The sequence below is a fragment of the Colossoma macropomum genome, unplaced genomic scaffold, assembly GCF_904425465.1.
Source record: "Colossoma macropomum unplaced genomic scaffold, Colossoma_macropomum, whole genome shotgun sequence".
Lineage (NCBI taxonomy): Eukaryota > Metazoa > Chordata > Actinopteri > Characiformes > Serrasalmidae > Colossoma > Colossoma macropomum.
Window position 1 is genome coordinate 32,591,174 of NW_023494787.1, and position 27,961 is coordinate 32,619,134.

The following is a 27,961-nucleotide window of genomic DNA, read 5'->3' on the forward strand; positions in this document are numbered from 1 at the left end:
GCGTATTTTCAGGGAATGTCACTGGATCCTTTGAATTAAAAGGTTGTAAAGGAGTTGAAATATGAATATTGCTCTATACATACAAACAGCAAGTTACCACTCCTGCGCATTAAAAGTAAGTCTACTATTAAACTTCAAAACTATTACATAATAACACCAGCTACTCCTAATGTACTGCCAAAGCAACTACTACACTTGACCAAGCTTGCTTGTTTGTCTCGGGTGTTTTGGTGAGGCTGCCAGTCATATGACGTCAGTTTAGTGCACTGCAGTGTTAGCTCGCATGAAGCAAAATTCATATTTTGACCCCTTAATGACCTCGTAGTCCAGTGCCTGCAGTGATGTCATTCTAAAATCTGAAAATAGCATCTTAGGTACAGTACACTGGCATATCCTTCGATAGAAGCCACTTTGGCAGGTTTTCGGAGCAAGTTTTCATGTCTTCTCTGTATTGGGACCACCAATAAAGTTGTGCCACGCACTCAGTGGGCAGTCAAGTCCCGTCGGGTTCAGACATAATTTTCCAAGTATATGTTGGGTTATGTTCGGGTCCAAATTTCACAGCCCGCCTCTCACTTTTAAAAGATTTTACCCTGCATTCCCCCTGCTTTAAGTTTTTTCTTTATGCTATTCTTGCTCCGTACTTTCAGTTATTTGAAACAGTTTTTAAACTGGCACGCTGGAGTCGCTCACTTGCGGAAGGTACAGGAAATTACAGGAAAGTACAGATTAGCTGAATTTATTTGTAAAATATTTGATGTTATATGTTCAATATGTAACGTGAAGTGATTTAGGATTAAACAGATGAGGCTGAAATCTTGCTTTGTCAGCAGTGAACACTGTGGGATCAACACAGTATGGAACGTTTATCCAGACTAAAACATTTGAAATGTTATTCCATAGCATTGTTTGATGAAAAAAAATCATTGAATCATTGATTCAATTATTTTATTATACTTAGGGCAGTGCTGGGCTGGTACAGGTCAGTTTTTGGAGAGAATTTTGTTGTACTCGTGTCAGTTTCTGACTCAGAACCTGATGATGTGGTTCAGGTCAGGCTTGGGAAGAATTATGTTGAGGTCAGGCTCAGGCTCAGCTTCAGACTCAAAATATGATGCCGTGTTTTGGGTCAGGCTAACATGGGACTTTAAATACTTTATATAAGCTTTAAATACAGTAGATGAGCTGATTAGGTACCTATCAGTGTCAGCTAACACTGTATCAACACCAGTCAATCATCTATCAGCAGCATAGACATTGCTTTTCCCATTTTGTATTGTATTGAGTGTACTGTATTTGTTCTCTGTCCCCTTGCTGCCTCTTTCAGGCTGGCTACATGAGCTGGGCAAGCGGCTGGAGTCTCCATACAGCGTGGCCAATGGCTCATCCGGTAGTGGACCATCATTGCGTAGTGTCTACATTGCCTCACTGTACTTCACCCTCAGCAGCCTGACCAGCGTGGGCTTTGGCAATGTCTCAGCCAATACCGATGCCGAAAAGATCTTCTCCATCTGCACCATGCTCATTGGAGGTAGGTGTTGATGTGACTGTGGGTATATGCAGCATGGGCATCAATGGGAAGATGGTAATGCTAGCAAACAGCATCCATGATGCAGGCTCCTCAGATTCAGTAGGGACTAAGGACTAAGTTTAGCTAAAGTGTGATTAAAACATGTGGTCCAAGATGATATTGGTTGAACTGTTCAAAATAAATTTGAACTTGTAAATGCTCAGATCACTCCCCTGACTTTCACACAGAGTTTTTTTGGTACCTTCTATGTTGCTGTCGACACGACAGTGCTTTTAATCTGCTCCTAGAATTCTATGATGGTCGTCAGTGCTTGCAGAGAGATTGGTCAGAATTAAACCTGCCAATCATAACAAAGCTGAGATCAAATAAAATGTATCTGTATTGCATTGAATGTGATACATGTAGACAAAGTAGACCTGTAAGTTATACTGAGCATTATAGTTGAGCAATAACAGTAAAAATGTATAATGTGGAATTTTAAAAATGATGTTGGTGTTTAAAAATTATTATATTGGTGGAAAAATGCCATAAGTCACACATCACTCAAGTTCTATTGTCACTCCAATCAACCTAGTCAATAATAACTGCTTACTGATTCCAAATACTCTCTCAATGAGCACGCTCACTCTCTGGGGAAAAAAGTCATAACACATGCAACAATAAAGGAAGCCTTGGGCATCTTTTATATAGTGATAGAAACACAGTGCCACACAGAAAGCTCTGATTCTACGTACAAAAACGAGTTTAAGGTGTCATCGCTCAGAATGGATCATTGTCTGTTCCTTAGGGTTAAAGAAAGTCCTTGAATAACACAACTGTAATTTTACCGGTTTGAAAAGGTGGAGAAAAAGACGCCACTAGTTACTCAAACTTTAGTAAACCACTTAATGCAACAATGAGGACCTATATGTGTTTGGTTAAATTAAATCTCTGTGTTTTGTTGGGATGTGTTGTGGTTTACCATGCTCTCAGAATTATGCGTACAGTAGCTGTTGGAATGTGACTCCAGATTTGGGTTAAAGGTAGGTAAAAAGGTTGAGGTTTGGATCAGGGATTGTTCACTCAATAAAGCTCTGCCATTTGTGCAGACTGTGTGGGTGCACGAGTGTTTGCTTTTATAGTGGTAAATGGGTTGAACCGAGGTCCCACCAGCTGTTGGTTCATATTAATAATTCATGGCCTTTATTTTGTGAAATGTCACCCCCAGCCTGAGGGCAATCGCGTCCTTCTCCCTGTCCAACAACAATACATACATACACACAATCAAGACACACATCTCTCTCTGACAACAGCATGCACACATAATCAAACACCACCTGTATCTCTTGCAGCATTTACAGTAGGGCAGGTTGGATTTCTAAATCTTAGCTCCTGGTGATGTACCACTCCGGAGAATATGGATGTGGGAAGTTCCTACTTGATATTTCTGACTTCTGACCCCAAATGATTCCAGAGTCTGGAGCACAAAAAAAGATGATGTATGAGCAAAGAAAATGGCTGAACTGGTGTTTGTTTTGCAGTTATGTGAACAGTTTACAAATAAACACAAATATACCAAGCACTTTATTAGGAACACCATACTAATACTGGGTAGGACCTCCCTTTGCTCTCAAAACAGCCTCAGTTCTTCATGGCATTGATTCCACAAGATGTTGGGAATATATTCTTTTAAGATTCTGGACCATGCTGACGCAAGTCCTGCAGATTTTTCAGGTGCGCTTTTCATACTGTGAATCTCCCGTTCTGCCACATCCCAAGGTATTCTATTGGATTCAGATCCAGTGACGGGGAAGAATACTAAGCTCATGTTCATGAAACCAGTTTGAGATGACGTTTGCTTTGTGACACTGTGCATTATCATACTGGAATTAGCCATTAGAAACTAGGTAAATTGTGGCCATGAAGGGGTGCGCATGATCAGCAACAATACTCAAACAGACTGTGGTATTCAAGCGATGACTGATTGGTATTAACAGGCAAAAATTGTGCCAAGAAAACATTTCCCACACCATTGCACCACCTCCACCAGCCTGAACTGTTGACACAAAGTAGGTTGATTCCATGGATTTATGCTGTTGGTGTCAAATTCTGACCCTACCATCAGTGCACCTAGACAGAAATCAGGATTCATCAAAGCTATGTTTTTCCAGTCTTCAACTGACTATTTTTGGTGAGTCTGTGCCTACTGCAGCCTCAGCTTTCTGTTCTTGACTGACAGAAGCAGAACCCAACGTAGTCTTTTGCTGTTGTCGCTCATCTGCCTCAAGGTAACGTGATGTCTATTCTGAGAAACTTTTCTGCTCATCACAATTGTACAGAGTGGTTATCTGAGTTACCATAGCCTTTCTGTCAGCTCAAACCAGTCTGGCCATTCTGCAGTGACCTCTCTCACCAACAGGCCAATGGTTTTCATCCACAGAACTGCCACCCACTGGATGTATGTTCTTTATTGCAACATTCTAAGAGTAAACTCTACAGACTGTTTGATATAAAAATCTCAGGACATCAGCAGATCAGTTTGTTTGGCTTCTTTTTTCCCTAATATTTCTTTTTAATATTTTTACTGAAATATTTGGTAAAGTTTCAGTGGTGTTATGATTGTTTTGGTAGTGACAAAATGGAATGTTCAATCTTTTACTTTTAAAATAAACATAATTAAAGTATAGGATCATTTAAAGCAAAAGGATTTTGTCTAAAGTCAGTTAAAAGTCCAAAATGGCTTTTAAGCTCTGACTTTGAACCAATTCAGTAGAATGATGCAAATATCAGTCAGTCAGAATGGTTAGAGTTGATTGGGTTACTGTGAGAATATGAGGTAATCATATCAGCTGTCGAAAAGCACTGTACCAGCAGTGGCGCTTTTGAGATACAGTAAACATAACAGACTTATTCTGATATATTGCTAGTAATATGTGAAACATCAGATGGAACAGCTGAATGTTGCGGTGTTCTAAACAAATGCAAATGCTGAATGTAATTTTTCTTTTTTTTGTTTTTGTGTATCAGCACTCATGCACGCCCTGGTGTTCGGTAATGTGACGGCCATCATCCAGCGCATGTACTCACGCTGGTCGTCGTACCACACGCGCACTAAAGACCTGAAGGACTTTATAAGAGTGCACCACCTGCCCCAGAGCCTTAAGCAGCGCATGCTGGAGTACTTCCAGACCACATGGTCCGTCAATAACGGCATCGACTCCAACGAGGTAATCTTGCAAGCGCAGTGTGTGTGACTGACTGGAATGAAATCCTTAACGATGACCTACAGCTATACTTGTGGGCAGCACTGCGTCATTAAATTTTCACATATCGCTGCTGTCAGAACAAAACCTTGTATCTCCATTTTTGCCATTTTTCAGTTTTTGATATAATTTGAAAGCTGTTACCTGTGTGTAAATTTAATGATAAATGGACCAAATTAAATGGCCCAGAATTACTTGGAAAAACGTCTGGTTCCATTGACTTACATTAATAGTAAAGTACGTTTTTTTCCTTCTCCTGTAAAGTTACCATTTTGGAGATACAAGGTTTTGTTCTGACAACAGCGATATGCAGGTTGCTCTAGTACACATTCATGCTGTAACAGTATAAAACAAAGTAGCAATAGTGCATTTGTGTACTTAATTTTGTGTTAAAAATGTAATTTGTAACTAAAAACATTACTATATCAAAGTAATGTAATCTGATTATGTTACTTTTGAATGACTTGTCTTTTTTAAAGTCATATAATTAAATGAAGAGAAGAGAAGAGCAATTTCAACAAGACTTTTTAAACAAGAAGTTAACAACTGCACTGTTTTATAATTTATAAAAAGTTATTGGGGACTTAATTGTCTGTGCTTTGTAAATGCTGTATGTACATCTGTTTGAAAATTGGGTATTTAAATAAGGTGTGATGTAGAACTACAGCAACTTGGGGACATAAGCAGCTAACATTGTTTCAAAAACAAGTGGTCACTCATCCTTTAGCATCCGTTTAGCATAATGACCAAATCTAAGTGGATCAATATACACCGATCAGGCATAAATTAAGACCACCTCTTTGTTTCTACGATCATTGTCCATTTTATCATTTCCACTTACTATATAGGTGCACTCTGTAGTTCTACAATTACAGACTGTAGTCCATCTGTTTCTCTGCATACTTTGTTAGCCCCCTTTTACCCTGTTCTTCAGTGGTCAGGACCTCCATGGACCCTCACATCCACGTGGTGGTGGTGTGTTAGTGTGTGTTGCGCTGGTATGAGTGGATCAGACACAGCAGTGCTGCTGTACTTACTTTTAGCAAGAGTTGATGTAATGTACTTTATTTATGTAATAGCAATGTACAGGTTTGAGTCAAGTAAATTCAAAGCAAAACTTTTTTCAGTGCAGTTGGCTTGGTGCATCAGAGCACCAAGTGTTTTGTCAAACTGTTTCGTTGTTCAAATGACTTAATGGAACAGCTCTTACTGTTATTTCGATACACTATTCCAATGTAATTACATAAAATAATTAATTTAGTGTCAACAAGTGACAAATCTGTTGAAAAAATACCTATTAACACTGAAGTGGCATTGATTGAAAGTTTAGAATCAGTCTCCACTTGGATCAAAATAATGAGAAATAATCAATATCAGATAACACCAAGCCGTTGTTGCCAGCAAGGGTAAGGACTACCATCAACTTTGAGACCCGACCTGAGCAGGCCTGACAGATACAGCTAAATTTAAAACCTGTATCTAACCCAACCCCACTAAGAGACAGCAAAGATCTTTCTTTGTAGGTAAACACTTTGATCCACAGAAAATTAACTAAATAAAACTCTACACACTGAAAGTCTAGCTTTAACATTACTTAACTGCTTGAAGAAGTACTCTGTCACTGGCATTTTTTTGGCTAGTGGCTTCTGCAGAACCTCAGCATCAGTGGATCAAGATGACATGTCATTCCTCCTGCTGTCACAGGTTAAACTTGCAAGCTCTACTTTACGTGACCAGTGTGTTTTTTTATCTCATGTAATAACTAGCTCATAATGTTTCCACAGTGACAACACACCTGACTCAATTTTAAACAGATCCCTTTTAGCAAGCTTTCTTTTTATTTTGTCTTTTAGTAAGACTGGCTGTGTTGTACAAATAGTCTATACTAGAGAGTGAGAGTGTCCACCTGATATTTTGTTGGCCTCATTAGGCTCGAATCAGGTAGCAGCCCTCTAGATAGAACCCACAAGCAGCTCTGAACATTTATTGCACGCCTAAATAACCTAAGAATAACAAAAGAGGGAATTAAGGGGTTAAGTGATTTTAACTGTTTTTTTTTTTCGAGTCAGATGCATTTTTTTATTTAAATGAATTTAAGGCAAAAATAAAAGACATGAATAAAAAAGCAATGCTCATCAAACACTTCAAGTCAACTTTTACCCTATTCCCCTTTTATTCTTCATTTCCGATTTCAGTTACAAAGACAATTGCATTCAAGAGTTAGGGTGCCCCTGGTCAAATGATGTTTTTTTTTTTTTCTATGTAATTCCTAAGGGATTTTCCTCTACAGAGAACACGTGTGCACAGTTTAATGCACAATTACTGTTTTTTTCTCAACTTATTGGGGGAAAAAATAAAATGTTCAATGTGGCCTATGCAAAAGTTATGGCACATTTAAAATTGCATGTTTTTTCAAATATGTTAAACTCAGAAGTTGTCCTTTAAAATTACCAGAAAAATGCAATTTTAAAGTTTGTGCGTCTGCATAGTTTAATGCACATTTACTGTTTATTGTCTCAATTTACTGGGGAAAAAATGTAAAATGTGGGCACGTCATGGCACATTTAAAATTGTATGTTTTTTTTTTTTAAATTAAACCCAGAAATTGCCCTTTAAAATTAAAAAATCAAGAACATATCCCTGGTTCAGTTCGCTGCCAGTGGGAACACATTTTTGTGATGGTGCTGCACCAAATGAGGGAAATCAATATCAAAGCTTTTTTCTGTGTATTAGCTCTGTACTGTCCACACAATCTACTGGTTTCAACGTCTGTCTCTAAACTTTCATATCGTTCTTTCAGCACTGAGCTGCTTCTGATAAAGGCAATTGAGCAACAAAATAAAAGTAAAGCAGTACTTTAGATTTTGGCACATGGATTGCAGAAGGAATAGCACCGGATTAAATTAAATTAAAATTGACAAACAAACCATAAAGAAGCAGATATGAAGTTAGATTTATTGTTATTGCTTTGACTGTGATACATATAGTTGTTAAGAGTTTTTTTTTTTTTTGCAATATAGTTTTTGGCTCAAATGGTGACAATCGTTACAGTAACAGAGTACTTGCATTTAACTAGTAAACGTACATTAATGTTTATGATTTGATGCACTTTAGCTGTTGCAGTGTGAAACTTCAGTAAACAAACTAGGCATGAAAACAGCCTTATTTTAACTTAGAAAATCAATAAAACAGGTATCTTCACTGAATATTTGACTGCATATTAATCGTTCTGCTCCAAGAAATGACCCTATAGCTCTTACAGTTAACTTTAAAATTGATGTCAGGAATATTTCAGGACCGCCATTAATGACCAGTAACAGCTGGTTACAAAGATTATTATAGACACTGGAATGAGTGTTGAAAATGTGTTCAGGACATGGAGAGAGAGAGAGAGAGAGAGAGAGAGACTTTCTGCAGTCTGTCCTTGAGCTCAGACACTCTATTCCAGAAGTGAGAGTGGTGGGGGAAAGGGGCGAAAAAACTGAGATGGAATATAAACACCTAGCTAAATCACAGAGTTATGAATAATAGATGGTGTGGCTGATGGCAGGGAAGTGAGAGGGAGAAAGAGAGAAAGAGAGAAAGAGAGAGAGAGGGATGAGTGTGCTGCGAGCGGACAAGGCAGTGACAGATGCCACTCACTCAGGCTGAATGAAGGATGGAGGCTTGAGTGAAAGGATGGACGGGGCGGATGAAGGGCAGCAGGAGTGAACAGTGAAGCAGTGGCGGTGTGCTCTTTGGCTCCTTCTCAGGAAAGAAGAGCAACTGGACTTTCTGCTGTTACGTAACTTGGTGTAAAAGTGAAATAACTCTGTAGCAAAGGGTCAAAGCACCTGCTGGTAGTGAGAGGAGAAAAATATTTGCATGACCTCTCAATATATGATGGGGATACTACAGATTTATTACAAATGTGATGCTGGGCTGCTGTAATATGTTGCATCTTATACTGCGATTCCAGTCTCACTTTATTCATATAAATAAAAGTATAATTATTTTAATATGGGCACAAGTTATTATTATTAATAATTGACATAAACAAATATCACAAAAAGAAATATAATTCCTTTAGAGTATGGTATCGCAAAGCAACTGTGGAACGCTGAATGAGGATTGGTCACCCATTGCTGTATATTGCGGTCATTTCGTGAATTTTTTAACTTTTTTATTGTATAAGAATGAACATGCGATAACACAGCACTATTTAATGCAAACCTTTCTCTTTATAAGTACAATTTTGCCACCAAATTACCACCGCGAGTCTTATTCGGCGCCCCTCTTCTCGTGCTGAGGCTGAATCTCAAATGGCTCCCTCCTCCCTACATGGTGGACTATGTTGGTATTTAAATACTGGATCCTGCACCCCAAATGCACATATTATAGCTAAGAAATAGTCTTTTGGCCACATCCATACTCACTAAATGATGCACTATTTGGCTGTAGAGGCCAGAATTTCTAAACTTCCATAGCTAGCACACTGTTTAGGGAATACAGAGCCGTTTGGGATTCAGCCTGGGTTTAACACTGCTTCTAACTGAAACACGAACATTTGAAGCATGTAATCCACTGCAGTTTCACCGTTACTCATATTGTAAGTACTTTAATTGAAGCTTGTGATATTAATGATGGAGTTGTTTAGCCTGTTAGCTAGCTGACCAGCCTAGTTCTAGTTAAGAACATAAGTTTGCAGCCGCTCAGTTTAAACAAAAAACAGGTTCTTACTTCATCAATATACTCTGTGGTCCATGCGAGCATGAGAGTCAAAGATTATTCCATTAACAACAAAAGTTTTTTTTTCTTGCTGTAGCGTAGTAATATACACTTCAGTTGTTGTGAGGCGGTCCTAGGTGTGCGCACATCGTGGATTTTACAAAGGCTTTGAATGCGGTTCAGCCAAACAGATTTTAGGACCAGAACTATCCGTTTTGAACTATTTGTTTTAGGTTTTCTAAAATGACTGCTTAGTGTGACTCAGCATGATTGACCTCCCTCATGACTTGGTTACCAGTTACTTTAAAATGCTGCAGAAAAATCACTTCATTTTTGTATGTGCAAAATAGTATTCATTTCACTTGACCTCAAGGACAGTGACTCAGCAATAGTTTCGTTTTTAGGAGTGTGTTTTCTACATGGTTTTGCTGACATGTTGTATAAACAGTAGGAAATAAGTTCAAGTGTAATAGCCTCGCATTCATATTTTATATGTCCATGTTTTGAGGAAAGGTGATTAACTCAAACGCCTGCAGAAAAACTGGCACTGCAGCAAGTTTTCATTTTCTATGGTAAAGTAGCTCCCCTCTGCAGACATTTAAACATTTAACTTCTGAAAACGTGCTTCGCTTCTGCAGGCTATGTCTGTTTATGGTACCTCTATGATACTGGCCTATATAGCCAATACCTTAGACAAGACTGAGACCAGGATACATTGAGAGACTTTGTAGTAGTCAAGTCCAAGATCAAAACAAGACTGAGACCAGATTAAGATTTTTTTCAGAACATGGAAAGAACAAAGTTTGTTTGTAGTTCATTGTACATTGTTCATTATCATTCATTACAAATGACATACATTAATAAATAATATTATATTTTATAATATATTTTGTAAAATATAACATTAAATAATACATAGCCTGAAAATGTTATCCATTGTTATTATCTTACTGTGTTAGTCCAAGTTTGTATTGTAACTTTTGGAAGTAAATGATTGTGAGATTATTCTCTGTCCCTTCTCTTCTAAAACTAACTCAATATCATCACCTAAAGTCAACTGAATATAAACCAAACAACATACATTCATGTTTATTATTAAACGAAAACATAGTGATAATAACATTCTGATCTGCCCTCAGCGGATGTTTGAATTTTTGAACCAATAAACAACAAACGAATAAAACCAAATAAAACAAAAACAAAATCATCAGTTGGAGAAAGAGCAAGAACACTGCTTCATTCTCTTTGAAGGTTGTGTCGTATTCAACACTGATTTAATAGCACTCGGATGGTCTCGACAACAATTAACAATTTCCGCCTTACCCTGAGACCGAGATGAGGCCGAGCCCAAATGATATCGAGACCGAGATGAGACAGAGGCCATTAACTTGCAGTCTCGAGACCAAGACCGAACTCAAGTAATCACTAGTATTAATCCCTGAAATGGTCTGTATGTCAGCCTACACCTCAGTTCCTCACTTATATAGCCACAAAGCTTTGATATTAGTTCTATAATAGTTACCAAATAATTTACTGTTGTTAATGAATAGTATGGGTTAATAAGGGTTCACAGGGTTAATACTGATAATTTTACCATTATCTTTAATCTCTGCATCATTTCTCTTGCCTCAGCTCTTGAAGGACTTCCCAGATGAGTTGCGCTCAGACATCGCCATGTACCTGAATAAGGAGATTCTGGAGCTGGCTGTGTTTTCGTCTCTGAGTCGCGGCTGTCTGCGCTCTCTCTCTCTGCACATAAAGACGTCGTTCTGCGCTCCGGGAGAGTACCTCCTGCGGCAGGGAGATGCACTACAGGCACTCTTCTTTGTCTGCTCCGGCTCCATGGAGGTGCTCAAAGATGGCATGGTGCTTGCTATTCTCGGTTAGTTAGTCATTTTGGATTTGCATGAAAGCACACACACACACACATAAATATTGGTTTTAATACATTGTCAAGTTGTGAATTTGTACCAGAGGTGAACCTTCAGGGTCATCTAGGCCTTCAGAGAAGGTCTAATGGTTTCTGGGGACTAAAAAGTACATGTCTATAATTTTTAGTTCATTTTTATTCAGTAAAACCATGCTTATATTTAGACGCTGCAAATATTACAGTATGACTACAGTATGACTGTAAGAAGACAAAAGGGGATGGAAACAAAAGGTTTAAATTCTTGAAACAGCCAGTGGAAAATTGACCAATCCGGAATTGTTTTTTTCTGTGGTATTTAGGTAGATATAGCCAGAAAAGTTATAAAGGAAGAGCTGGTTGCACTACGAGCAGATAAAGGTGTTTACGGGGAAAGACCCTCTCATTGTGGAGATCTGCACAAGCGCAGTAGCCAGAACAACCCCAAAAATCATGTTTTTTTGTGCATTATTGAGCCAAACACTTCAACCTATTTATGGCATTTTTGTCAGATTTTACTGGTGATTTTAAATATGTACTTAAATAGTAATTTGGCCTTCATTTTCAAGTATTTTGGTCTCTCCCCATTTAAAGAGAGAGGAGTCTGGTCTTGGCTGAAAATAACTGCCTGGTGGCGTTACAAAGATGGCCACCGAGTGAACAGACTTTCCTATAAGGACTTTAAAATAGCGAAGCAGGCACTCCTAATGGTTAGGACTTTAAGAGTTACGGCTTGACACCTTAGATTAACTGTTATTAATAATTACAAAATAATTAACCAATCATGTTTTGATTTACAATTTCATGAGAAAAAAAGTCACAAATGTTTAATCTAGAATAGCCATAAAAATGTTCCTGCAAATCTTCTTTATCTTAGTGCTAACATACTACTAGAATCCCATAGGGAAGCTAGCAGAAATTAGCATTGTCATAGAAGTGAGTTTTTTTCTTGTTTTGAACATGTTGGCTCTGAAATTGTAGGTTAGTCCTATTTTTCTCTGGTTTTCATATAAAGTCAGCTTAACTTTTATCACAGTGATGATGCACTGTCTACATAACTCATCTTCCCCCTACTGCTCCAGCTCAATCTCTTGTTGCAGCAGAAGAAGCAAAAAATAGAGCCTAATTTTCCAAAGTACAGCATCCATTCCTCTTCTGAGCTCTGCTTTTTAAAAAAATAACAAAAGGACACTATTATGAGGTCTTTAATGTCCTTATGGTGGCAGCATCCTACAAAAGCCCTGGTATTCAGCCAGTGATACACACTCCTAAATGTAATCATGTACAGTACCGTGCAAAAGTCAAAATAGCCATTATGTACAATTTTTCTTTTTTGTCTGTTTTCTTTTTCCAGTAACGGCTTCTTGACAGCTACACATCCTTTCAGACTCATAGTGTTGATTGTCTTCTTACAGTGAAAGGATGGACAGAAATACATGTGGATTTTTTCAGATTTGAAGCAAGAGTGGAGCTTGAGTTTTTAAAGCTTTAAGTTCTGTTCATCTGATGGAGACAGTTTTGGTGGTCTACCAGGTCTTGTACAGTTGTTAGAAAACACATTTTCTCTATATCTCATTTTTTACTGCAGTTTTGGAACCTGTTTTTTCACTTACTTTCCTTCCGTATCTTATATTCTCAGAAATATTTCCTGAAAAATGAATAACTTGTGCTAAATGGCTTGATATAAATATAAAGAGATATAAATGATATAAATGATTAAAGGGTGACTTTTGTCCAGTAAATCTCATATTCTTGAGAAATACTTCCCATAAAAGCTTAAATGTTTTCACGCTTTGACAGAAACGAATGATAACTGATGTGGAATTCATATTGTCAGGGACTCAACTTGAAGCTCTGCCATTGCACTAGAAATGCATTATGTTTTATTAAATTAGCTTCATGTCATTTTTTAAATTAAATTTGCGTTACATTTAAAGGGATCTGGGTTTCTGAAGGTTTTAGTGATTGCTTCATTAGACTTAAGCCTTTTGAGAAACTGCCTGTGGTAATTTTCTCAAAACTAAAACTCTCAGGTGAAGAGCAGCAAACCTCATTTAGTCATGAACGTACATATAGACTGAACACACAAACTTACAGTCATGTTTAATGCAGTTGTTTACTCACAGTTTCAATAGGCGCTGTTTTGCTCTTCCAGGGCATGTGGTTATTTTGAATGCAGTGGCTGATGAGTCGCATTGACTGACGTCATTCAACCGTTTACAGGCATGTTGGCACAAGTGTTGCCAAACATTTTTGTCAAACATAATCAAAAGTCTATGTGGCCAGCTGGCGTCCCACGCAGCTTTTGTGCCATCCATACATTTAGAATTTAAAGGGTCCTCTGAAAGCGGTGAGTAAATATTAAAAAGCAATGAATAATTAACATATTGACTCATCATTTAACTTTGTTTTTTTTTTAAGAAAATAATTCTATAGGTGACAACAGTGAGCTACTCACTCTTCAAATTAAAGGTTCTTAAATGATTTTGTTTTATTTTTTTTTATTTCATGCTTAATAAATAAGTTAAAATAAATTGCTATTATTGAGAAACTTTTTATTAAAAAAATTCTTCATTTCTTTTTTAACTCTCTTTTATGAACAACATTAAGAATAGATGGCATTCTTGGAAAAAAACTTGTTCTTAAATCTACAATAGACTTTTTAAATGAGTTTTACAAAATAGAATTGTTAAAATAGAGCACAGAGAAATTTTACTGTTGGCTATTTTCTCATTACATTCTAGTTTATATTTGCTAAAATGCCATCAATGTTTGTAGATGTGTCACAGTCATGACATACTAAATGTAAATATACAGCCTGTGAGTATTATGTTAACTTTTACAGCTAGCAATGTAAATAACTGCAAACAATTTAATTGTATCCTTTTGTTGTTCATTGTATGCAGTTAATACAGTACAGGCTTAAAGTGGCCAAATTGGATATCTTGCTTTCTAGCTGTCATGTAAATTAAAAGGCTGTTACAAACGTTAAGACCACATGAACTGCTGATGCAACTTGTAAACAAACAGAAGAGGAGACGAAAAATGAAGCAACGCAGCTGCTTTTGTCTCTGCTGTGATGACACAGCTAATTCAGGTGGTCCTTTAACTCTGTTGAATATATAGTGAATGCTAAAGGCTCACACTACAAATGTTATGTGGTCATATGTGTCCCTGACCACCTCTGAAAGTGGTTTGAGTGATCGGATCACAAAGTGTCTCCAAGGCACACTGTGCCCCATTTATACCTGTACTTAGCGCTGTCTACTTGTGATCGGATCACCCAGGGTGCATGCTAATTGTAAGTGTGAACAGGCCTTAATAGCTCTCAACTGACAACTGACACAGCTCAATTGCAAATAAACAAACATTACTCACCACTTAATTCTAAGTGCAGTATAGCAGCAGTCAGAAGTTAGAACTTTTGTTTACATCAACCTGACTGTTCACATTCTGCTTGTAACATAAGCATATGATTTTGAAAGCTAACAAGTGTGCAAAATAATAATGGTCAGCTGAAGTAGTTGCGATCAGCTCAAATGATTGTGATCGGGCTATACATAATACTAATAATGGCAATCCTAAACGTTTGGTTCATCTTTAGTTTTTCTCGATTTTGATGTGCTCAGGTGCTGAGCAGCTTCAAAATTGATCACGTGTAATTTATGTAAAGCTGTAAAAGTTAACATAATACTCATAGGCTGTATATTTTCCTTAAAAAGTGGTTCTTCAAGAGCTAGGGGTTCCTTTACTATTAAAATAGTTCTATATTGCTCCAAAAAGGATTCTGCTATTATTAGACATCATCAGACTTTATTTTGGAACTAAATAGAACCCTTTATACATGATAATGAACTGATAGCCTACATACGAAAAAACATCCAAATGAATATTTTTTCAAGATTGCATTCAAGAAATTTTTTATGAACTCATTGTTGACTTGTATGGAGCCCCGCTGGTGACATCCTGTATAAATAAAAATAATGCATGGCCACGACTTAGTAAGGCATGAGAATGAGATGATTAAGTCGTGGCCATGACTTAGTAAAGCATGGGAACGAGATCCTAGAAGTGGCCACGACTTAGTAAGCCACGCATTATTTTTATTTGTACAAGATGTCACCAGCGGGGCTCCGTAGACTTGAGATCCTTCATGAGTGATTTTTTTCAGGAAAGCTGTGATGAATCCTCTTCCAGAAGTGGTTCTTCTATGGAATCGCTCCAAATAACCCTTTTTGGCAATTTAATTACTCCTATATTTAACAATATAATGGTGTTTATATGTTTTTCCAGTGTCATTTGTGGACAATGGATGAGACAATGCATTTTAATGAACACAGTGTTTTTCAGAAATGGGCAGCTGATCTGTCCACTCTGATTGGTCACTCTCTCCATGAGACTTCACACATTCTGCAGGTACACAGGACAGAGCTCTAGATGTGTGAAAAATCAAATCCCCATCATCCTGTCGGAGCCCGCACATGCGTGTGTGTGTGTGCCTTTGTGTGCATTTCATGTGTTATGATGTTTGACAGGAAAAAAACACACCTCGCTGCCCCCTACCCTGCTCTCTCTCTCCATCCTGCTGACAGAGGAAGGTCTCTCTGACATTGAGTTTGCATTAAACTTTTCATTGCCTGTGATCACGGCAGAAAGATAAAAGCCATCAAAGCACACACACACCTCACAAGCAGAGCAGCACCCTGTCTTTGTTCAGTGTGTTTGTGTGTATGTGTGTGTGTATGTGTGTGTGTGTGTGTGTGTGTGTGTTAAAATCATTCTCTCTTTTTGTACTGTGTTTGTGTCTGTTGTGGATTAATGGCCCAATACATCCACTTTAACCTGGACATGTACGTTTTATTTCTCTGTCTCAAGTGATGTCATAGTAAGATGGTCTAATAACAAGGTTATTAGTATTTTATAACAATAATGAGGTTATTGTTAATAACAAAGTTATAATGACAATGTTTTTGTTATTTTTGCTGTCTACTACAGCATATTGGAAAACAGTGCAATATTACAACCACCAAGAGAGTGATGAAAAGTGACATATACACACAACTAACGCATAATCGAAAAACACTTTATGATTACAAAAGAAAAAAAATGTGTCCGATATCTATGAAAATACACAGAAGGTATTGCTATGGAAATAAAAGATGACTAAAAGCACATTCTATTTGAACCTGTTTGACATGAACATTACATTAAAAAATTGCTGTTACGTTTTACCCTGTGGTAGCTTGTGCACCCCTCTTCAGATAGATTTCAGTGTAACAGTTCAATAACAGTTAATCTGCTGTATGTGTGTGTGTATATATTCAGGTAAAGGTGACCTGATTGGAGCCAACTTGTCTGTGGAAAACCGGGTGATAAAGACTAACGCAGACGTGAAAGCGCTGACGTACTGTGATCTGCAGTGCATTAATCTGAGGGGACTGTATGAAGTGCTGGACCTGTACCCTGAGTACTCCCACCGCTTTGTCCAGGACATTACTCACGACCTCACCTACAACCTGAGAGAGGGACAGGAGCGCCATGTAAGAACTAAAAATAACCTAATTTACTATAACTGTTTTCACTAGCTTACTGCTAATGTTGGCTTTCCTTAAGAGTTGGCAAATGCCAGGCTGTGTTTTCCAGGAATCAGTAGCTAATGACATTATACAAGGCTAAAGTTCAATAAGGCTTTGATCCATCAGTAGAATAGAATAACAAAGTATGCAGAAGGGTTACTTAAATAGTCTTTTATGTCCATAACTTAGCTTTCCCTCAGTTGTTTTGATTGCATCCGTTTGACACAGTTATTATCATCTGCTATTATTAACAGTTATTAGTTCTGGTGACTTCAAATTTAGAACAAACCAAACTAATGTTCGCTAGGGAAGATCATCAACCAATGGGTGGTGATATGCCTGTCTGTGACAGAGACCTTTACAGATAAGCTCTTTTCACTAACACTTTACTGTAGGGCAGTGCTCATAAGCATACATGACACCCACATAAGCCTTTCATCAGAGCTGTAGCCTTTTGGGGGCCCGAAGCAGGATTTTCTTTGTAGCCCCCTTTTTACTAACTGATGTACTGTAAAATGAGAATAGAAAAATGACTTCCACAAGCTGTCTAAACCAACATGTGGCTTTAGAAACATTTCTGACATACACTGAGCTACAAAGTCAATTGTTATAATGTGCTATGTCATTTCTCTCAAAAAGTGTCACGACACTACTGTCAGAAAAAATGTTGAAATTACATAAGCAGCCTTTATGACAGATGGTGCCTATTATAAGCCTTTATAAATGTTTAGGTAGATTTATGTGAGTTGTCATTACAAACTTATGTCGGGTCATGTAGACTTATGAACGCTGCCCTACAGTATTACCTTCTTGTTTTATATTTTCTTAGGACATTTGCACAAACTACAAAAAATAGCTTGTGCTCATTTTAATTCCAATGAATTCTTGCTGTACTTTGCCCTGAAATGTTGTGTACATGCTCTGTTGCTGAGAAATGAACCCGAAGTATACACAAAGTCACTTGGCTATGCTCACATTGAGCATAATAAAAATATGGTGTAGATCATCTCTCACTGTCCATACAGGGCAATGCTAGCTAGTAGAGGGCATCTGTTGGGTCATGTTGGCACAACACAGCAGTTGATGCTCTCCTTCAAGAGCAACAGTATCTTGCTGAGCCTTGTCAGCAATATATTCAGAGACTTTTAGGCAAAATTCCAGAGTTTAATTAAAATCGGTCACCAGCAGTGCTGGATTAAGCAATTTTGTGGCCCTAGGTGATAAAAAGATGACCTTAGATGAGCATTTAATATGCTGCATAAAAATGATGACAGCATAACAGGACTGCCAATGTTGATGAGGTGACTAGAGTGAGAGTTTCAAGTGGCAGGAATGAAGGAATGAAATATTTTTTATTATTGTGATAAATTACATCACAAAATGTCACAATATGCCTTTCTGAGCATATCATGGACATTTGTCAGTGCTGCATGTTTGATTAAAAAGAGAGCATAATTATTCCTGTTTATCAGATTTAGTGCAGCACAGTGTGTGAAATGTTACATACAGGTATTTGGCTTTCATGGTTTTTGTGGCACTTTGTGTGTTAAAAAAATTTCAGACAAAATAAATATTGTGACCAATTATGTATCATGAAAAAACTTTGTGAAGTATCTTGATATTACACCTTGCCATATTGCCCACCTCTAGCATATCCACTGTTACTCTGCTTAGAACACTAATATCAACTACAGCTCATAGTCATTAACATGTACACCTGTGGTTCTCATACCAGCACTCCATACCTCAGGAAACCCTGCATGATTCAAAGAGGAAACATCGTGTAAAAACAGAGCTCACACCAGGGCCAGAGTGTTTTCAGACTAAAGGTTACATGATGCAGACCAGCTTACCCCAAACTGCATTTCTCCTGCTATACACACACACACACACACACACACAGAGCATTGTCTTCATGCAAAATAACTTTTTCTAAAATCACCACATTTTCATTTTCTTCATTTCTTTGTTGTTATTATTAAGCACTGTCAAGTTGTTATGCTACACTGAGATAACCAAGGTGGCTAGATAGTGGTAAAATAAAAACTGGTGAAAGCTTTTATCTTAAATTTGCCATAATCATGGTAGTCAATATGCTATAAAGTAATGGCAAGTTAATGTCAGCATTCCTCTCTTCCTTTTTATGATTCACACAAGAAAACTGTTACATTGGTAATGAAAAAAGTAATGAACTCTGTAGACCACGGCTTGTTGTGTTGTATGTCAGGCAGTACCAGATTCACAATGTTGTGCTGAATTTGATGCACTAGTCACTTGAGACTGATGCTTGTTATTTAAATTTCTGCTCCACCTTAAATAGTGCAGCACTTACACACTAGTGCCTGTACAAGAGTCTGAATGTAACTGATACATTATTTAAGGTACAAATGAGAATAAGAAGCTAAATTCAACCTTAAATAATCTCTACCCACTGTATGAGATGTTACAGTTAGCAAACATGGTCCGTAGCTCTTGAGTTGGGGGTCGCTGGTTAAATTACTGCAGCTATACTATAATATATAGTGTAGTATATTCTTGAGTTTATACATGAGCACAATAGCTGGCATAAAATGCTACTGGTATACTGGAAATTCTCCCAAATCTCCCGATTACCCACTGTTCGCGATATCATGGCAAAAAGTATATAAGCATGTCCAAGCCATTCATATTTAATGGAGCTGTTGTTTGCACCCTCTGTGGAACTAGACTACACTAAAGCCTATATATCCTATAATGTTAATTCATCCACCAGAGTTTCTGGAAAACATGATTATGCAAGTTCAGTATAGTAAAATGTATCAGCATTTGGAATTGGAGCTTTTTGCATGCTGTGTTTTCTGTCACTATATAAAAGAAGCACGATGCTGCCTTTATAGAAGCACTGCAGAAACACTGCAATATTTTCTGAGTGAGCATGTGCATACATTTAGAACAGAATGAAGCTTTTTTACTGATTTACTTAATCAGAGTAACAATAAAAGACAAAGTGTGAAGTATATTCCTATTCATATGTTTGCACAATATACATCTACAAATTGTCAGCATTGTTAGATCAGGTTCTTTACATATCAAAATAAATGTGACAACATTGAGAAATCACATTTTTATAAGAGAAAAGTGGACTAAATAACACAAATAGACACTTTTTGGCTCTGCATTGAAGAGTTAAGCTGAGCTATAACATTGCATTAGTGTCACGTTCACATTTAAACAGTAGCTTCATGTGCTATGGAGGAAGCACATGTTGGTTTTTAATTTCCCAGGTCGGTAACTATCTTGCAGCAAGAGATTTACATCAGGGAAAGAACAATATCATTGTAAATGATGTAATACCCATTACATTTCCATACTCCCCCCCCCCAAAAAAAAAATCGAATTCATCTGGCTTATCTTTATTCTTCCGTTCATGGTTGCTTTAAGCCAATAAAAAGTCCAAAGCAAAGTGTTCAGCACAATCTGAGCTGTACTCCATTTACCGTATTTAATGCTTGCACTCTGGGCTGTCGGGCTCTCCTTGAAAAGCTTTTTCATCAGCGAGAGGCTGCAAGCTGAGAGGCACGCTGGGAGATTTACACTATGATGGAATGCTCCTGCCCTCTCTGAGGAACAGAGGATAATAATTACTGCTAGCGTCGACACCACAGCACAGACCTACTTAAGACTCTGAGTGAAGAATGGTACAGGGAGTTCACTGCCTAACACAGAAACAAAGAAAGTTACAGACACTGGCGTATCTTTTGTCTCGTCCTAGATGTTGCACTCTCCCCTCAGCAGGGTGAGGGACGCTGTCGGTCAGCACAAAGGTTTGCTATTATTGAAGGTATTTTCTGCTCATGTCAGTGAAACAACCAGTGATATTTCATAGTTTAATTGTGTTACTTACAATAACAGTTCTGCAACAGATAGAGACAACTGCTGAGGCTAGCACTTTGGTAAGCAAAGCAAAAACGCCCAGCTAATGAATGCCTAAAAGTGGTCTGATATAGATGCTTGTGTGGTGAAGCTTTTTCACATTTCACGTCAGTACACTCTCAGAAAAAATGTACTAAATTTTTTATCTTTAGCACCTTTAGCTATGGAAATATAATGTCACTACATTTTCAGTATATCATTGCCATCTTTGAAAAACATATCTCCACTTATTTATGTTTTATTTTTACATAATTTGATCACAGCAGCTGTCCTTTACAGTGTGTCAAAATTTCATGATGGATGTCTTGTCCTGTAAATTTGTCTTGTCCTGTAAAGTTACCATTTTCTAACAGTGTATTGTTGCAGACCTGCATTTCCTCGTTGAAGCTTTTGAACGTGTTTACACAAAAATTAATGTCCGATGAAACTGAGCTAGTTTAGTTGTCCGTTTTTTAAAAGTTTTATTAGTACTGCATCTCAGGTTAGATCAACAAATCAGTTCAAGTTGAACCTTCTTAATTATTTAGTTTAGTCATTGCTAATTTCCACCCACAGGCTCCCCTATCATACATCTCACACTGCTGACCGTAGAAAGCTGTGGTGGCACTGGGATTCAAATCAGGAGCCACAAAGTTAATCAAACCCTTAAAATCTCAGGCTTATTACATACTAAGGCTTTTTATTCATCATCTACAGGGACTTCGATGCAAGCTGGCTGAGCAATTCTTGGGTTATAGAAGTGTGTAATAAAACTTTGGGCCTACCGCAGGACCTGGCCATTTAAGAGGTCAAATTTCCAGGTTTAAATGGAAAAAGTCTAAGATTTTTAAAGTGGTCTCAGACTTTGGACCCTACGGTATATAAAGGAAAGATTACTTACTACTCAACAAAAGCTAGGCTGTTTGTGCTCCCATGTACTCCAGATCATGAAAGTCTGTATAATTCATCCTCTGCTATGATAGGATTTGAATTTACAGCTGTAGAAACACTGCTGACCATAGAAAGCTGTGGTGGCACTGGGATTCAAATCATGACCTGTTGATGGTTAGATGCCGATCAGGAGCCACAAAGTTAATCAAACCCTTAAAATCTCAGGCTTATTACATACTAAGGCTTTTTATTCATCATCTACAGGGACTTCGATGCAAATGGCTGAGCTATTCTCGGGTTATAGAAGTGTGTAATAAAACTTTGGGCCCACCGCAGGACCTGGACATTTAAGAGGTCAAATTTCTGTATCCAAGAAAGATATAGTTCCTCACACTCTGACTGAGGCAGAATGCTTGGATAAAGAACAGGAAATAAATTCATAGACTAAAGCAAAGAATTACATATGTTGTTTTTTAAATTTTAGTATTCACCATTTTGATATCTTGTCATTGTTTCTTCCTGTATTTCCAACTGCTTAATTGACAAGAGATCATGAGTTTGAATCTTAGTGACATCACAGCCCTTCATGATCAAAAGTCTCAGAAGGAAGCCCTCAACCTGGGGGCATGGTGTGATGGGGTAAGAAAGTAAGGAGAGTCATAGCATGTGAGTGGGAATTAACAATGACTAAATTGGTGGACTGAGTGAATATTCAATAAAAAATCACCTCAAAGAGGCAACCACATTCATTGTTTTTTGTTTGTTTGTTTGTTTTTGAGCAAGCTCAACTTAAACTCTTTTGTTGATCTATTCAGCAGTACTAAAAATTAGATTTTTAAAAACTTTTGAATAGACTAAGTAGACGATTGACCTAAAATTTTAAGCTGACCTGATTTTGTATAGTGTACACACATTCAACTGCTTCACTGAGAACTCCAATGGCAAGCGGGTAATTGGTAGAGACAGGAGAATTCTTGGTGGGTCAGTAGCGTTTTGGGCTAGTTACTGTGATCTTATTTATAAACTCACTCACATAAGCCAAAACGCTTAGACAAACTACACGTTACATTCAGGTGTGCAGCTGTAGTACTTTAGGATTTAAACCAGTGGTCCCCAGCTCAAGTGGTATAGCCCAGGTTTGCTTATTGTAACTGAGACTCGTACAGTGGGTAGAGATTAGATGAAGCTGAAGCTCCTTATTCTCATTTCCCGTTCCCTGTTTTGCTGACATAATCTAAGATGCAGTATTAAAAAGAGAAATTTAAAAAAAAAAACCTTTTGACTAAACTAAGTTAATGTGCTGATAAACATCTATCAAAAGCCCAAAAATCTTCTTTTGCAAGTAGAAAAGAAGTGAGTCTGTTGTTGATTTTTAAAAAATAAATATAACCAGTTTTCTCCTTCTTAAGCCCAATTTGAGCTGGATTAGTTTTACCAGAGGAGGTCAGGTAGTGTCTTTTGTAAAAGATTCGTCTAGTCTGTTCATATTCATTTTCCCAAATTTCCCCAGATAGTCCACATCGAAACATCATAACCTGAATATTTAATTTAGCATTACATTTTTAAAACGAAATGGTTCCAAATAATCGAAAAAATAAAGTTAATACCAGGCAGAACAGCATAAGGCTTGCACAGTGGGCTCACTGAACTTGATAAATATCTCCCAACAGGACAGAAATCACTCTACCCTGTGAGAGGTACCTTCAGATATTTCATTGTTGGCTGTTGCAAGAAGGAGTACTATAACTGAAGGATCCCCAGGTTTGACAAATTTTAGAAGGTAATTCACAGAATTATTACTTAACAGACTACGAATATGGCCTATATGCATGAAAAACACGGATCTCGTTGGTAAACACTCAAATAATGGTACATCCCTAGATAAAACTAATCCAGCTTGAATAGAGCTTTAATTGCAGTCAGTTTCCACATTACAAATCTCTTCAACTGCATACCAGCTACATCAGCCCAGAAAGACTAGGGCTAACACATGTCCTATATGATGTGTGGCCAGTCCATGACATGTAGCTAATCTTTTTAAGCTGCTGCTCGGTCATGCTTCTGAGCATACATGGAGAATAACATTAACTTGTTGGTCTTGTCTGTATGATCTAACAGATGCCCCAGACTGGCTGTATAGTGAGGTCCAAAGAGACCACTAATGACAATGATTCTATTTTACATTCTTTTCTAATTTAATACAAACATTTTTATTACAAATTATGTTATCAGTAAAACAATCTAAGTGAGAAGTGGAATTTTTGAAATATTTACATGAATTTCCTAGCATTTGGTCTTTCTTTTGCTTTACTGACAGTGTGCAGTTGAGCTGGCAAGAACTCGACAAGTTTGTGTAAAAGCCTCTGATGAGTAGATCAAATCCACCTGAGAGTCGTCTGAACATGAGTTTCATAAAAATAAAACAGACCTTTTTGTACAAAGCTAAAATGTTCTGTTGTGTTTTTCCAGGTTTAAATGGAAAAGGTCTGAGATTTTTAAAGTGGTCTCAGACTTTGGACCCTACGGTATATAAAGAAAAGACTACTTACTACTCAACAAAAGCTAGGCTGGTTGTGCTCCCATGTACTCCAGATCGTGAAAGTCTGTATAATCCATCCTCTGCTATGATAGGATTTGAATTTACAGCTGTAGAAACAAATGATTGGGTAACTGAACCTCTCAGGAGTTGATTTTACTTTATAATCAGATATTGCTATTGGATAATTTACTTTATTAAGTGAATTAGGTAAATTAACTGGAGCTGCAAATGCACTTTGTAACCCTTAGAATTTGCCAGCACTAACAAAAGCATGATGCAATTTGACATTAATTATTTCTCATTCGCTGCTCATTGAAGCAAGCAAAGAATATGTAACGTAATATGAATATGATGTAAATGAGGTCACTCTGAGTGGTTTGATATGAAATGGTTTATTGTAGGGAAACTTACTAACTCAGATTTCTTTACAGTGGTAGTCATGAGAACCAGGGATTGAAATGTCTACAACACTATTATAGACATTTCATTTACTATCCAAATCACCAGCGGATCTACACATGTCCTCTTTATATATGTAATGTTGATGTTGGTAAAATAGTAGTAAATCTGGAAAAGAAATGTTTAACTGGGGACTGTTTCGCCTTAGGACACCCTGCATGCACTTCTCTGCTGTCAGACATCAGACATATGTTCATAACCACTTCATGTTACTATTACTGAACAATTCTGTCTGACTCTGTAAATTTGTCTAGAATCGAGTACTTCACATCAAACCACTCTAAATGACTTTGTTTTTTATCGTAATGATTTCATTTATGCAGAAATTTTGGAAAATCTCTGGAATTCCCCTTTAGCACATTCTTTACATGTTAACTTTGACACCACTATTACTCATCTTTGAATGAGAATAATATCTCTTGACCTCCAATGGTTAAAGACAGTAAGCTCTAGAATGTAGAAAGCCTTTTAAAATGGCATTCATTTTACCGTAAGGTTGTAAAGGAGGGGCAAACCAATTCAAGTTCAAAGGATTTGGGTGTTTCTATTTAGGGAAACGCCCACACACATGGTCTGAAAAGGAAACACTATGTGTAATCTAGCTGTGGAAGAAAAGATTTTTAAAGTGCATATGCGCATCTCTGTGTGTGTGTGCTTCACTTCTCAGGTGATATCCAGGTTATCCAGCAAGTCCATGGACACACAGGTGCGTCTTCACATCTCCTGTCAATCATCCTCCACTTTCCTGCTAACAATGGTGTGTAGATCATAATAGCTCTGGGCTCATTTCCTTAATGATGATCCATCTCTCGCCTCATTTGCCTAATGAGGGGAGGCTAAGAGCACTACAGCACCAGAACAGTGGAGAAAGTGAGTGGGAAAAGGAGAGAGAGACAGCAAGAGAGAGAAGGAATGAGAGGGCAATGATGGTGATGACGATGATGACAATGAGCATTCTTTTTAGCCTCTTGTCCCTCCATGCCTGAAGTCATAATGATGGAAGGAGGAGCATAGGAGGAGGAGGAGAGGGAGGAGGAAGTCGGTTATGGACTGAGGGATGTGTGGAGAGGAGGAGAGAGAGCTAATTGAAGTTGTGGTTGACTGACTGCTTTGGGAAAGTGCCACTCTTTCAATTATAGTGTGAGTGAGCCTCAATTATTCAACAGGGAAAATGACCAAGTTAGACCATGAAAATATTTTACAGCTTAATTAATCAGTTATAAATACAGAAAGAATGGGGGAGGGTCTGGCAGACACTCATATAGTCATTTTCTTTCTCGCATTTCACATTTTCTCTACGTTACTTAAATTTTACTTGTTGAGTTTATGCCACATTAAGTAGATTAGGGCTTTTACAATCACCCACTCAAGCTAGATTACTAATTTCTAAAAACAATATAATTATATTAATTATATTTTAAATTCTGAACTCTCAGTAAAAAACAAAGCCAGATAGACACACACATTTCTAAATGCTGCAGAGTTCTTTTTCTAACAAAGCATTTTGTAATGTTTAAAAGGCTATAAATGGTTTATTATGGTTCAGTTAAATGGGCCCTTTGACCATCACCACATTGTGAACAAGCCTACTAATCTCCTGCAGTCGAACCGCAGTACTCTCTAGAATGAGATTTTCCAGTTTAAAGACATAAATATTCAGATTTGAAATTAAATAATTAATATAAGGTCAAAGTACAGCATTTAGCTTCAATTTGAGGGCATTTACATACAAAATACTGGATTGGGTGAATGGTGTAGGAATTCCAACCAATTTCACATATAGCCCCTCATTTTTAGTGGTTCAAATGTAATTGGACAAACTCAAGTCCAATCTCAAATTTAATTGTCTTTTTGGTTGCAAATCCTTTGCAGTCAAAGACTGCCTGAAGTCTGAAACCCATAGACATCACCAGATGCTGGGTTTCTACCCTGGTGATGCTCTGCCTGGCCTTTACTGTAGTTGTATAAAAGTCTTGAGTTGCTTTCACAGGATGCTTCAGGTCGCTGTCCATCTGCACTGTGAAGTGCCATCTAATAAGTTTTTAAGTATCTGGCTGAGTCTGGGCAGATAATATAGCCCCACAAACTTCAGAATTCATCTTGCTGCTTTTGTCAGCAGTCACATCATCAATTAATACAAGGGAACCAGATCCATTGGCAGCCATACATGCCCATGCCATAAAACTACCTCCACCATGCTTGTCAGATGAGTTGGTATGCTTTGTGTCATAAGCAGATCCCTCCAGACCCTTTTCTTCCCATAATTCTGGCACAAGCTGGTCTTTGTCTCATCTCTCCATAATTTTTATTGGTTTACATCTTGTGGTCAACCCTCTGTATTTATTCTGGTAAAGTCATTTCTTGATTGTTGACTTTGACACAGATACACCTACCTCCTGGACGGGGTGTTTGCTCTGGCCACCTGTCAACAGTCTTTACCAGGGAGAGAATTATTCTTTCTTCCACCATAGTTGTTTTCTGTGGTCCTCCAGGCCTTTTGGTGTCTGAGTTTACCAGTAGTTCTTTTTTTAAGAATGTACCAAAAAGTTGATTTAGCCACACCTACTGTTTTTCCATCTCTCTGATATATTTGTTTTGATTGCTTCACTGGCAGTGACAGATCTTTGGACTTTTTATTGAGAGTTAACTGCAACAGATTCCAAATGCAAATGCTACACTTGAAATCAGCTCTTTGTCTTTTATCTGCTTTCTTGTAAGTGAAGTAATAAGGGAATAACACACACCTGGCTGAGTAACCAACTGTCCAATTACTTTTAAACCCATAAAAATAAGTTCCGCCACACTATCGCTGCCTTCTCAGTTACACGCTTAAAGGGAAATCCTACTAAATTTCTGCATAATCCAGTGACTGAGATGGAAACAAAGTCAATTTAGAATGGTTTGATGTGAAGTGGCTCAGTGTGGAAAAACTTACTGACTCAAATTTCTTCACAGTGGTGCTGATAGGAACCAGGGGTCGGAATGTTTACAGCACAAACTGTAATGAAGAGGGGGATGAAGAGGCAGGATGCAAGTGCAAGTGCTTTCTTTTTATTGAAGTCCATAACTAAAAAGAATCCACAAAAGTAACAAAACAAAGAAAGATACTAAAGACAAAAATAGTAAAACAGAAAGACAACAAAAGAATAAGGGGCATGAAGGAAACCACAATACAACAGGGAAACCACAAAACAGGACCTGTGAAACCAAAGCATCAAG

General features: G+C 37.6%; 1 protein-coding gene across 1 annotated transcript in view; it reads left to right on the forward strand.

Moving 5' to 3' along the window:
- Positions 1 to 27,961, forward strand: part of kcnh8 (potassium voltage-gated channel, subfamily H (eag-related), member 8) — an 80,594-nt gene that overhangs the window by 48,950 nt on the left and 3,683 nt on the right. Inside the window, exons 8-11 of the mRNA XM_036567009.1 lie at positions 1,328 to 1,531; positions 4,538 to 4,737; positions 11,113 to 11,362; positions 16,712 to 16,926. Coding sequence (XP_036422902.1) covers positions 1,328 to 1,531; positions 4,538 to 4,737; positions 11,113 to 11,362; positions 16,712 to 16,926 — 869 coding nt within the window. The remainder of the gene's footprint in view (positions 1 to 1,327; positions 1,532 to 4,537; positions 4,738 to 11,112; positions 11,363 to 16,711; positions 16,927 to 27,961) is intronic.